At 39.6% G+C, this 13,533-nt stretch overlaps 1 protein-coding gene across 4 annotated transcripts in view; it reads left to right on the forward strand.

Moving 5' to 3' along the window:
* SASH1 (SAM and SH3 domain containing 1) overlaps positions 1 to 13,533 on the forward strand; it is a 193,109-nt gene that overhangs the window by 133,937 nt on the left and 45,639 nt on the right. For 3 of the 4 annotated variants that reach the window (XM_085310568.1, XM_085310590.1, XM_085310585.1), the window contains exons 5-8: positions 5,628 to 5,668; positions 7,182 to 7,268; positions 8,485 to 8,597; positions 10,333 to 10,434. In XM_085310568.1, coding sequence (XP_085166694.1) covers positions 5,628 to 5,668; positions 7,182 to 7,268; positions 8,485 to 8,597; positions 10,333 to 10,434 — 343 coding nt within the window. The remainder of the gene's footprint in view (positions 1 to 5,627; positions 5,669 to 7,181; positions 7,269 to 8,484; positions 8,598 to 10,332; positions 10,435 to 13,533) is intronic. The other variant, XM_085310577.1, reaches the window with a different exon arrangement.

Below are 13,533 nucleotides of genomic sequence, written 5' to 3' on the forward strand. Positions count from 1 at the left end.
CCGGGAGCGCTGCCCTGACACAGGGGACAGGAGGCCACGAGAGGGAAACGGAGAAAACGGGAAAACAAACAACCCCCCGCCGCGCGGCCAGGGCGCCAAAGGCTGCCCTTAATTAGTGAGAGAATAAATTGTTCCTTTGGGGGTAGGTTAAAAATGGAAAGGAATATTAGAGGGGAAAAAGGAGGAAAAAATACCAGCTTGCTCTGCTTGAGGCGTCTGCGTTTAAGATGCGTTCCTGTGCGCCCTGTGCTTGCAGGAATCGGCGAGAATCAGTGGATGTGTATGGCCCTGTGTTCGCTCGTCTGAGGCCTGATTTAGTCAAAGCCAGACTATTCACGCTGCCTTTAAGCAGCCTCCCGAGGAGAAGTAGGGCAGGAAACTCCCACAATAGCCCTCACAACGGGCGCGAGAGGCCAGCCAAGCGCGGCCGCCACACGTGAGCCGGGGAACCGGGGCGCCTTTCAGCGGCTGGGAGAAGATCTCAATGCGGGTAGCTCCGCGTTAGGCGCCGTGAAGGGCTCTTTTCACGGAGGGGTGCGTTGCGTTCGTTACCGCCGCTCCCCGCCGTCGGAGAGTTTTCAGCTGAGAGTTGCGCCCGTTGGCGCGGGGAGCTCGGGGAGCCGGCGGGGCTCCTGCCCTGGGGGTCGTGGTAGGGAGCGCGCRTAGGCACACACGGCCCGCGCTGTGTGTGTTTCCACTGAGAAAGTTTTGACCTGCTTGAAGAGCCATTGCTATGGAAACCTAATGAGAAGCTAATCGAATGAAACGTCTTTGCTTTCCGTCTCGTGCTCACAGCGGTGCCGGCGAGGTCAGAACCTGGCAGGCCTGCTTTCGCTTCAGGTCCATGCAAATTTGATAAAAAAAATACTAAAGGCCCATTTTCCTCCCCGCACCAGCCCCAGTTAGATAAATTATCTTGTACTTGGTCAGGAGCAGTTACAGATCTGTCAGTTTTTCGTACTAATTATGTGACTGGGCCATTTCTAGCGCACGCGGATAACGAAATGGCTTTGCAGCAGAGCCACTGCAGCCTTTTGTAGTGGTTTATTCACCACTAGGGACGTGAATAATATTTGTAGATTGAAAATCCCATCCCAAGCATTTTCCTCAATGGGCTATAAATAGTCATTGGGAAGAAAAAAGAGGGCTAGTGTCAGTTTATTGAAGATCGTAACAGTAGTGGCTTCATTATCAGATAGTGCTACACACCTGTGGATTTTATGGTGCATAAATGAGATGTGGCTGTGTGTTAAAGCACATCTGCATTTAAAATACTTAGTGGTAAAACAAAAATCCATCAAAAATTATGTCATTCTCAGCTCTCATGTTTGTTTTCTTTTTCTTCAAAAGTCAACAGACGCATTCATAAAAGCAGCACATGGTGTCATTTGTTTCCTTTTGCARTTCTGTAATGTACCAGCACAAAGCTGTTTCACATCTCCGGGCACGTATGACTGCGTGTCTTGTAAAATCAACTACTGTCTATGCAAGATAAGCTCTGGCATTTTTCTATCTGAGATCAGAATCAGTCCGGAGTTAAGAGGTAAAACCCTAGCCCAGAAGTTCAATACAGCCTGGTTAAAAGCCTTGCTTATAGTCAGATAGGGTCTCAGTGGGCCTCTGTCGCAAACGTGTGTTGGTTCTTCCTCGTACTCTGATTTCTGGAGYCCGTCTCCAGAACTCGAGGGGTAATTTGTAAAAGGAGGGAATGCTTCCGTATAGCAAGGTCGTTCCAGCTGCTGAATCAAAAGATAGGTTCGAAGACCATTTTGCATGCCTGGCTTTGCATGTAAAGGTGATGAACCTACAGGCTGCTAAAAGAACTTGGAAGTGCCCTCCAGAGGCAGCCTGCRTGCCCAGCTCTTCCTTAGCAAAAGCATCGTCTCTCTTCCATATCTTTCAAGGACCCTCTTGAAGCAGTTAGGCCTTTTGCTGCTTCTCTCCCATCCTCCACCTACTGTTGAAAGCTTGTCCAGATAGGAAATTTTAACTTCCTCTTTTCTAATTTCTTTCCAGCTTATATCCACTTGTTCCTGTGCCTGTTGTATTAATAGGGAGTAAATTAATCTTCTTGCAGCTTTCAGTTTGACAAGCTGAGCAGGCAAAACTTTCCCAGSCTTCTCTCTTAAGATAACCTGTGCATTGCTCTGGCTCTTCTAACAGCTTTTACGCTTAACTCTTCTGGTCTGAATTCGTCCTTTTTAAACATGAGTAATTACAATTGTGCAGAATATTTCTGTATATATTCATCCTTCATGCTGCCATTGGAATTTCTCATCCTTATGCCTTTTAGAATTAGAGTGGCTTTTTCTCAGTCGTCTTTTATCAACTGGTWTGCCCAGGTACTCTGTCATTTGCAACTGACAAACTTCCAGTATTTGAAAGATGCACCTAATTTTGTGTCACTGAGTGTGCTGATAAAATATACTAAACTCCGCTGAAACCCATCATCTCTCTAAGGCGGGAATGTAGAAATATTTTCTGTTATTCCCCAAAGTAGCTTAACTTTTACAATTTTTAGGTATTCTATTCCCCCCCCCCTTTTTTTTTTAAGTTTCAGCACAGTGACCCCTAGAGGATCTAAGCACAGGCCTAGAGCTCATTTTGAATTTGTGAGATAAATGGATGAAAGTTTTGACCCATTCTTAAACTCACTTCCAAAGATTCTGCGCTGATAAGAAAATACTCCTTCCCTCTGGCCATAAATCTTTTTTCTCCCTTCTTGTCTGAACATACACCCATAGATTTTGTCTGCTATATGCTGTGACAGAGCACATTTCATGTGAAAGCTTGCTAATGAAGTTGTACATCAGACCACAACAAAAATGAGGGCCTCCACGGTGGAGTAATGGCATTTRGCTCCCTTTCAGACATGCAGTGCTGAAACTTCTGCCAAGTGTCACTGCATCATTAACTTTCAGTACAAGTTATCAGTCTATGAATGGAAGAGCACAAATCACTTTCAGTGCACGTTCACAGAGGARCTGCCGATTTAACACAGTAAGGGAGTGTAATTGGCAAATCAAACATAAAGCAACTCCGAGGTAGCATGGAATTTTTCACCAGACATCTAGAAAGTAAAAYGCTTGATTGATTTCGCTGAGGATTTTAAAGCGTCAGAGTTGTCTGATAGAACTCAGAGGCAAACACCTTATCTTATCAGGCTGTATGTGGTAGGTTTTGTCAGCATTTCCATCCTTTAAGACCAGCTGTTAGCATTTTCAAGGTCAGTCCAGACATGGAAGATTTCCTCTTTAGAGAATGCATGACAGGATAATTGGAATTTGCATCCTCTAAWGAAACTCGGTATAGTTTTCAAATCAGTTATAAATGAAAAGGTGGTCTGCTTGCTGCGAGTACTTCTCTTCTCCTTACTGTGTCTAGTTCAGGAACATCAGAAGTTTGCTCCTGCCATTGTTCCCCTTTTTTGGTAACCAGTGGGGGACGAGCTGGTGGCTCAGGCCAATTCCCAGTGAACAGATGCCAAATGGCAAACATTGCCACTACACCTGCTACTTATTTGCGTCACTGTTGGCAACTACAGAAGAGAAGAAAAGGATTAAAWTGGATTTGGAGGTTGAACAGTGCAAGCGGTTGCCTCCTTAGTTTCAGGCTGAATTTACTGATGAAGCAAAGTTCTGTGATTAATAGATTTAATTTCTAAGGATGGTGATTTGGTGAATTTAGAGGATAGTGAGTTCATGAAAGATAAGTAGAATAACTGTGTTAGCTTGATGGGTGAGGTCTATGCCCAGGTGCAGTATGTTAGTGGAATCCGGTTTTTTAGTTCCATCAGAACTTGGCTTTCTTTTTACATTGTTGTCTCCATACGAAAGTCCACCTAGTTTTTATCTCATGGCCCTTTATTTAGAATATATTGACAGCTTTACCTATGAATAGCAAGATAAAATCCTGGCCTTGTTAAGCGTTGATTTTGACACTGGGTTTTCTGGGAATTTTACCTGAAAAGTCCTATGTTTGTTATTCAGGCTTCTGAAAACTAAGTATTTGGCTGCAAATCACATGTATCATTAACTTTTCCCCTCCAAGGGTAAACTTCAGCAGCAAGGAAATTAGTAAACGTCTCCTTCCATCTGATGCTGCCCAAATCTGATATTTGGTTGCTTCAGTTGGTGTAAAGCTTGTGCTAGATTAAATTTCTAATCAGACTGAAGTTTAAGGCAGTGGCATTTCACAGCTTTACTGTGCCAAGCCTTGTTTGCCTAGATGAATTACTAAATCAAACTGAAACTTCATACTGTCTCATTTCCCATTTAATGATGTAAATTGACGAGTGTGTTTTTCATGGTTACAAAACGTTGGCCAGTAATTGCTTGCACTTTTTACAATCTGAACTGGTTTAAACTAAAATTTTCCTTCAAGAGACTTGGTGAATTTATCAAAAACTCTTCAGTGCCCTCTTCTGGGAGTCTAAGAAAGTGCAGGGAGCCTGTGCAAAAACTAGGGGCAGCAACTAGAATATGCCGTACATGTCTTAACGTGATCTCGTTCAAAGAAGGGTTTGGCTTGAGGTCTTGTTGGTATGCTGGCGTATGTGTGTTTCCATTTTGCRCGGGCTCGGCACAGCCAGAGCTCAGTAGGGCATTGTCAGGGCAGAGCTCGCGGAGCAAAATCACGGCAGCGATGCTTTGCCCTTGGAGCCTCAAGCAAAGCCGTTGAAGCTGGCAGAAGTCRTTTCTCTGGTTTGGCTCAGCTTGGTTAAATAGAGAGTCCCATAGGAAGGCTTCAAAGAATTTCACAAGATTKGGTAATTTCTATTAGCTCCGTTTATACAGACAGAAAAAAGGCAGCAGAATGGGGTAACGGTGGCTCGTCAGAGATCCCACACTGAACTGTTGGCACAGGGTTGAAATCCGTTACTGAAAACTAGTTCAATGAGCTTAAAGACTGAGGGGAAAAAAGGTTTACTTACTGTTTTGGTGGATTGTTTGTAAAGTCCATGTTCTTTTAGAATAAGTCTCTCTAGCTAGCTTTTGAATGAAAACTAAGGGGAAAACATAGAGATGGGAATCAGGAGAAAGAGCCTGCAGTCTCCTGCCATCTGTGGACACAGTTCATAGGGTCTGGACACATTCTTTTCACCTTGTCTTTAAATGTAAATCTTTTAAAGAGGAGTCTTAAATACTCCTCTCTTCTTTACAGCAGCTTTCTGAAAGTTTAATGAATGAATATTTATGAAGTATTTTCAGGTGAAAGACAAATAGGTTAAAATTGTTATACAAGTAAACAAATACCAGCATCCCAGTACTGCAGCTTCTAAGGCAGCCAAAATACTATTTTACAAATGAGAAGGGGGGAAGTATATGAAAAAGTGTTTTTCTGAGGGATCCCTAGACTCCGTTGGCTTAACCATAGTTTTCCATCAGTATATATGTTTCTATACTGGTCACAAAGGGCTTATTTCAGAGCTTTCAGAGGGGAACTCAGTTAATGTGGTCTGACCAGTGGATTCGGTTGCTGTTTCCAACTTGGTGTGTTGGGAAGAAAAGGGAAGGGAAAACAACTCATGATAGATTGTTTGGAAACTGTAAGTTACGGTAATCTGACAGCTCCCATGAAATGTGAGAAGTCTGCATCAATAAGTCCATTTCTCTTTTGTGTTCTAGGCTCTCTGTTCATAAATCAAGTTCTGAAGAAGGCTCTGTAGGTCAGTATGTTTCATTTTATTTGATACTTCTGTTGAATTTTTAAGCGGTTTTTCAGTTTTGCTTGTGCTAGGATGCGAAGAACTGAATAAACATAATGCCAGCAGAAGTCAGCAGCATTTGGGTGTGTGGGGAGGGTGAGTCTTAACAGCTTTAAAAATGGTATGTTGGATGTCTTGGTGAGAAATTGCCCAGCTAGAATTGTCATTTCATAAATATGCAGCTTTTGACTTGTTCTGCTGAATTTCAGATATCCAGATAYTAGATCACTACCAGCCTATTTGTTTGTATTCTGAAAACTACTACCAACATTTTTTTTGTTATTTTTGTTAATGTYGTACCCGAGTCTCTTTATTTCTGAAATATTTTGCATTCTTAAATATGTATTTGTTTTCCATTGTATTTCTTTTGTTTTTTGACTTACTATAATTAGTTCAGAAATAATTAGTTGTTATCCTAACTCACTAGTTAAACTGATAAAATTCTGGATTTCTTATTTATTTTGTTCATTGTTCACTGCTTTCTTTTAATTTTCCTTGCGACATCACAGAGTAATTTGGAGCTATATCTCAGAGAGTCAGTAAATCCAGTTTTAGTGCTCCTAGGGCAAGATCCAAAATGCTATGGTAGTATGCAGAAATGCAGTGGTCCAGTACAAACTAGGTTCATCTAAATTTTTCGAAAGTGGCGTGATGCTCTGATAAGCTCTGTATCGTAGCCTTTCTGCCAGATAAGGCACATTATGTTCTCTTGTGGATGGCATTAACTTTATAGCATGCATCCTGGCTAGTGCAGTAGAACATAATTGTATGTCCTCCTTTGATCCAGACCCTCTTTGTTTTTTAAGACAAATATTGCTGGTCACCAAGCAATACACAGATCTGATATTAATGGAGAGCGAGTCCCCACCTTGTGCAGTGCTGGCACAAAAAGTGCAGGATTCACAAATACAGCTAATGATCTCATAAAATTTTTCAAGTCAAGTAGCAAAATGTGTGTGTGTACGTGTAAATATGTATGTGTATATAGATACACACACRCGCACACACACACATATAAAGGATTTCYKTATAGATATGTACACACACATTAGAAAATTCCTTAYCTGACTTGCGGCTTAGCTCAACTGTAATTTTGTAGCCTAAAGAGAATAAACCAACAAAACATTTCAAAAACACTTCCAGACTTGACATTAACAACTCAATAAATACCAAAATGAATGTAAAATATTTTCTGTTTGTAGTTCAAAATATTAAGTTACTGGCTTATCTCAGCCCTCTATAGCATTGGCAGTTATCAAAGAATGCGCATTTCCTTGGGACAGCTACATCAGTGTAGTTCTAGCATAGACTACATTAGGAAAAGCAGAAGATTTGCTTATTCTTTATTCTTGTTTTTGACTTAGAAAGTACAACGTAATGCTTGAAAGCTTCTCTGATGTTTACTAACTAATGTTTCTTTCCAAAATTCTCTTTCTCCTTCTCCTCACCCCCTGCCTTCCCACTTTCCTTTTAGGGAAAGCAGACTGGAAAAAGAAGAATAAATATTTTTGGCAGAATTTCCGGAAGAACCAAAAAGGGCTAATAAGACAGACTTCCAAAGGTAAATCCTTTTAAGGACACGCAACCTATCCATATAAAATATAAGGAGCAAACATCACAAAAGAGTAAAATTCATTTATAACAGTGTGAAAGTTATGGGTTTGTAGATATGCAAAGCTCAGGAGGATGAATTGCATTCTGCGAGGCTGCAACTGTATGAAGCTGGAAGCCTTCATACCTAATGGTACTTGTGTCAGTGATGGTGTACAAACACACAGAGTCATAAGCATTTGTAAATAGTATGTGTAAATTAACCAGGTGCTTTTCCTTCTGATCCTGACTCAATTGACATTCTCTTTCTTTGACTTGTTTGCTTTAGGCCTGAACCCAGCCTTTCTCCCATTGCAGGAAAAGCTACCACAAGAAACAATAATAAAAGTGCATCTGGTGAATAGTGAAAATGTAGGCTCCATTTCACTCAAATTGTCAGATCTCATTCTCTAGTGCATCTCAAAGATACAGCTGTGCAGTTCTTTAAGTATTCTTCTTCATGAAGAAAATTCCTGTTTCGCCATCTAAGAAATCTTAGATCCTTATGTTGCAAACAGATGCTTCCCCAAATCACTATGGCTATGTTCAGATATATTGGGAAAGATGACAGGAACCCATTTATGAGGTTGAAAAGGGGCACATCAACACAGTCAGTTAARCATGGATCTTTGTTTGCTCTCCAGACAAGTTCCAAGTGTTGATGTGGGAGCCCAAACACATCTAACACCCTATGTCAGCTCAGTTGCCAGTTGCATAGTTTGGACAGATTGAGCAGCCTCCTGTCTGCAGCTAGGAGGGCTTGGTACACCATTCCTGGAAAGGTGTTGCATCTGCTCTAGCAACAGACTCTTCCTCAYGGCTAAGTTCAGGACTTCTTCGGCATTAGGACTTTCTCATTTCTTTGATTCTTGTCTCAGATGACTACAGGCTTGATAACCACCTGATGATTTGGGTCACATTTTGTTTCTCCTTGTCATGCTCTCTTGATTTCAGTGTCAAAGTAGACTTAGTTTTGTAGCCCTAATTTATGTAGCTTATCAATAAACTTATCATTGTCTTATTCAGTTACACCATTCAAATCATACTATGAGACTGCTCTGGGGAAGATCTGTTCTGGCCAGCCAGATCCACATAGCAACCATCTGGGGCATTGGAATTTCAATATACACCTCTCTCCATGCATGACTTCTTAAACATGCTTATTATCTCTTTCCTTTTTCCTCCAGGAGAGGATGTAGGATATGTGGCCAGTGAAATCACAATGAGTGATGAGGAACGGATCCAGCTGATGATGATGGTCAAAGAGAAGATGATCACCATTGAGGAAGCACTTGCTAGGGTATGATGTGTGCGCATCTCAGTTTCCTTGAGAAAGATGTTTTAGGATGTAGGAAATGACAATTGGGASTTTGCAGTTGCTTTGAAAGGATATCAGAAGGGGAGAAAACCTGCCTGTTTATCTCATCTTGCTAGATAGTATAAATTAGATGTCAATTTTCTTGTTTATGGGAAAAGTGAGATTTAGCTAACGAAGGATGGTTTCATCTCARCTGAAAGCGGATTTCCAATATATAGTAGATGAATTGAATCCCCAAAGCTTTTACTTCTCCCCATTGCCTGTAAAGGGAGTCAGTCAGGTAAAAGCTCAAGTGTGGACATTTACATTGCAGATGTCTAAAATTAAGGCAGATGAATCCCACCTATATTATCTCTTATTTTTCATACATGTTCCTAGRGTTTTTTTAAATAGTAAAAAAAAAGTCTTCAGGTGTTGCTGGGGTTGCCTTATTCTCTTCAGAATGGATTTTCTTCTTACCATTTTTGTGCTTCTTATGGCTGAAGGACAATTTGATTGAAGGCTTCCATTTTCACCCGTTAAAATTTTATAAAATACTAACTTTCAAGCTGAAATTTTTCCTACTTGTTTTTTTTTAGCTGAAAAGGTGGTGTTTTGTTTTATTCAGCTTCAAGAAAACATACTTGGTCATTTTTGGCATTTGATGTTAAAATAAAAACATGTTTTTTTTGATAAATAGARTGGCTGACACAACTGTTTCTTTACAAAATCTGAATGTTAATGAACCGAAGGAAAAAAATAACCATGAAAGATTGTATTTGTGCAGCAGWAAGGCTTAGATTTTAATTGTTCAGGAGCTGAAAGGTCACTGTTAAAGTTTCCCTACCACTCTTKATTTTGTTCCTATGTACAAAATACTGTGATGAAACACAGTGTTCTGTTTGGGCACCTGAGGCTCAGAAAATATGAGTCTGATCCCAAATTCATACTTATATAGGTACTTTTTACTTACACATTACATCCTGAAATAGATTGTCATGGAAGGTGAAGTTCTGTTGTCTGAAGAAAATAACTCTTTGCTRGGTATCACATAGTGAAAAAAAAAAACAAAATTTTAAAATTAACAAGAGGTAATCCTGAGAATTCTTTGACTTCTCTGCTGTTGAAAGTTTTGTGGGAAGAGGGTTGCACCTGATCTATATAGTTCAATATATGTATTGGTATTGATTCCCTCTAGTGGTCTGAATTACTAGCAGCAACTTTTATTTCTGTGATATAATTACTTCTTTTCTGGTCCRCTGGACAATTTGATTCCAGAGGGTAAGATTTTATGACTTCAGTCTTTTATTGGAAGATGAGAAAGATGATCATTAGTTTTATGATTATGAAAGATCCAAGTCTCTCACTGTAGATAATTTTCCTTATGAAGGAGATAATAGACTATCATGATTTAGTTTGTCCAGTGTAAGTTGTGCTTTTGAGGTGAAGATGTGTAACATACTTACTGTAAACCAACATTTTTAAAATTCAGTGTTTACAGCTCACTTTCTTTAAAAACAAACAAAAAAGTTGTATCATCCTAAAAACTCTTTAGATTCTAAAACACACAAAATTCGGTTTAAAAACAAGTGATAAATGCAATGCAAAGGTTCTGAGTTTTCCAGTTCCACAATGATRTGGGGAAAAAAGCCTGAAAGGACATGAATTCTTGCTCTTTTGTGAAGATTAATAGTTTCTTCTCACTGGAAAATCTTCATTCGGTCTTTTTGAATTTCAGCTGAAAGAATATGAAGCCCAGCACAGGCAATCAAGTACTGTAGAATCTACAGACTGGCCTGATGGTTCTTACTCAACATTTGATGGGTCTTCCAATTGTAATGTAAGTACCTGTCCTTCTGATACAGCTCTAAAGTATCATTTAATATACTATGGCTTTTACTGCAGTCCAAAGGTAACCAGTTTTACAAYGGTGATTTCCTTAATGACAGCTTTTGCACCATTTGATCTTATGCTGCTGTCTTCTGTCAGCAGTAAATCGTTAACATAGACTTAAAATCTTCAAGATATAGTGTTGTGGGCAAAGATCAACTTTAACTGTATACATGATCACTTTTTTTTTTTAATCCAACCCTTTGTCAGTGAGCTTTTTAAACACAAATGATACGAAGCAAAAACAGTTATATTCCAGATTACACAGGAAAAGCTTTTTAGATTGTTTAGAGGGAACTGTTACACTTTACTTCTCAGTTACTGTAAATCAGCAGAGTTTCTTAGGCCTTCCTAGAGCCTGTTGATACATCCTAGCTGAGGATCTGACTAAGTTCTAGCTGCCTGCTGCTTTCAAACAGTTCCAGCTCTACATTTGCTAACTCTCAGCCCAGAGAGTTTGCAGCTTTTGCCAGATCCATAAACAGTAAAGCTGCTTTCTTCCCTCATTTTTGCTTCTGAGATGTGTAGCTTCTCTTTTTATAGACACCAGACAGTCTTTGTGTCATGCCATACTGAATTAATTAATTTTTCTTTCCAAGTATCTTCATTTTCACTGAGTAGTTTATTCTTCTTCATTTCTCTAATTGAAAGTTCACAGATAAATCTTACAAATGAACACATTCGGCTGTCAAATCCAAACTCTTTGTAGCCCATATAATTGAATCACAGGCCTTTGAGCCCATTGATTGATTTATTTATTTTATTGTCAATGGAATTTCATGCTAAAAGTAGCAGACAGTTGGCATCTACTCCCTAAATGAAGAGAGGAATGCTATGTAACTTTATGAGATRTTTAAAATATTTTGTGGTAGAGAAAGATTTTTTTATCTGTATTAAAAAAAGGGGGGGGTAAGATGCCCATTTTCTGTTAGACAGTTAGATGGAAGAAGAAGGGGATTGATGTTGCCCTATACTCTATTCTGATACATCAGAAATGTGGGGGGAATAGGGAAAGAAGGATCCTGACTCCTTTACACTGGTTGTTTGTCTGGATAAAAGCTGTCGTGATTTATTCCTCCTTAGTATTTATAGTGAACTTTTCCCTGTTAAGGCGTTTGGCTAAGGTGCCCATAGCATAAGAGCTTGGAAACTCTCAATCACCTTGGACAGAGCTCAGAGGGATACTGAGTTGTTCTCTCAGATCTTATGACAGTRGTTTAATCTTGTGTTGGAGTTAGTGAAAGCTATGCATATCTCTGAGGACAAAACATGACTCGGTATTTTCTCCCTAATGGAATGACCTGGCATCTTCTCTCTGGAAATGTTTTCCTTAGCCGTCTATACAGTTTGATCCAAGTTGCATCTCTCTGCTCTTCAATTAAGATTTAAGCGTCTTCATGCTAAGTTCTATATGGGTTCTGTATTTCATAGTTCTAAATACCTTTAAAGATTTTTGTCTTTGCCATTAATTTTTATCCCAGCTGCRTTTAACAGAAGCTGTGAAACTGCATGCCTTCAAGGGAAAATCAGATAATGTGCAGAAGTGAGGTTTCATGTTAGAACAAAAATCAATTTGGCTTTCTTTTTTGTAGACCAAAAAGAAATTGGGGTAAGCTGGGTTGAAAGACTTTGGGCTGTAACTGCRGTGCAAGAGGGAGGAAACCAAGGAGCGCAGACTCTCAGATGTGTCTAGAGATAGGGGTTGTGTTCGCCCAGACTGTTAATCTGAAATGACTAGTTTTTGAAAGGTGCAAAGATAATTCTGTCTTCAGGCCCTTTCTTTGCCAAATAGGTTGACTTGCAATGTCATTTATGTGATTTGTACAATGAGATTTTGGAAACTGAGCTAAAATATACTACATTCATTCTATAGAGGCCATGAAGCAAAGATATTTTTCCGTATTTTAAAAACATTCTACTAGATAGCCGTCTGTCACGGAAACTGAAATTTCTGGTTTGAATTAGAAGTCCTTGGGCAATGCTCTTCTGGTTTTGTTGGCATTTTTTCTGTTTTCTTGTTTTTTCAGTCTCATGGCCAAATTGTTACTAGGCAGATATTAATGGAATATTGTGATCATACTTGATCATTTTATGACTATTTTGTATGCCCAAATTAGAAAATGARCTGTAGGATAATGGGAAATGGAGGAAATTTAGGAGAGGGATAGTTTTTCTCCACCTTTTTCAGTTTACTTGCTCTGCATTTGTTCAGTAATCTTGGGGATTTAAGAGATCAAGAGACTAGCATAATGGCTTTTTCTTTCTTTTTTTTAGCTTATCTTTTTATCTTCCCAGAAAGAGGAGACTTGCTGCTAGTTGGGAGGATTTGGGAGGTTGAGTAATTATGTTTTTATGGAGAATCTGGTCCAGCTTTGCTCAAAGWCAACATCTCAGGGAGAAAAGATGCTGGAATCTAAGCCTAGGGAGAAACTGAGAACGAAGGCAGAGGGTCTGGAGTGCTCCAAGTGTTTAAGTACTCCGTATTGTCAGGTCAGTTCTACCTGCAACATGAGAACAGTCACTTACAAAATAACTAAATAACTTTGCTCTAAAGAGCAAAGATCATCAGTTGTCATTTGTCTATTTTAAAGACGATGGCCACAATTGTTGTTGTTTTTTTAACTTGTATAACTATCATGTGTTTATGACTAACAGCGTTGGCATTGATACTAATCTCATTTAAAAAAAAAATACAATTCTTTTTCCCAGCTCCTCCTCTTAARTTAATATTCCAGGAAATGGAAATGGAAACTTGCATCTCATACACTTATGAAATTACATCCTGAAGCTGAGACAGGATTGAGGGTCATCTCCTCAGCATCCGAAGGGAGGCAGCCTGATGTGGTTTGTGTGCTGTTAGTTGCACGTCCTGCGCRTTTGCTTTGAAGGAACAAACAAACAGAAGCTTTACCAAGCCAGTAGGTGACTTGGTTCTCTGCCAGTTCACGGCAGTTTGTGGCTTTCAGGCTCGCTGCTGTACGTCCATTCTGTTTCACAGCAAAGTATGCAGGTTATTTGTTTGCTGATGTGGGAAGACAGTTGCAACTGT

The sequence above is a fragment of the Rhea americana genome, unplaced genomic scaffold (genome assembly GCF_003343005.1).
Source record: "Rhea americana isolate MKP2758 unplaced genomic scaffold, rheAme1 scaffold_108, whole genome shotgun sequence".
Lineage (NCBI taxonomy): Eukaryota > Metazoa > Chordata > Aves > Rheiformes > Rheidae > Rhea > Rhea americana.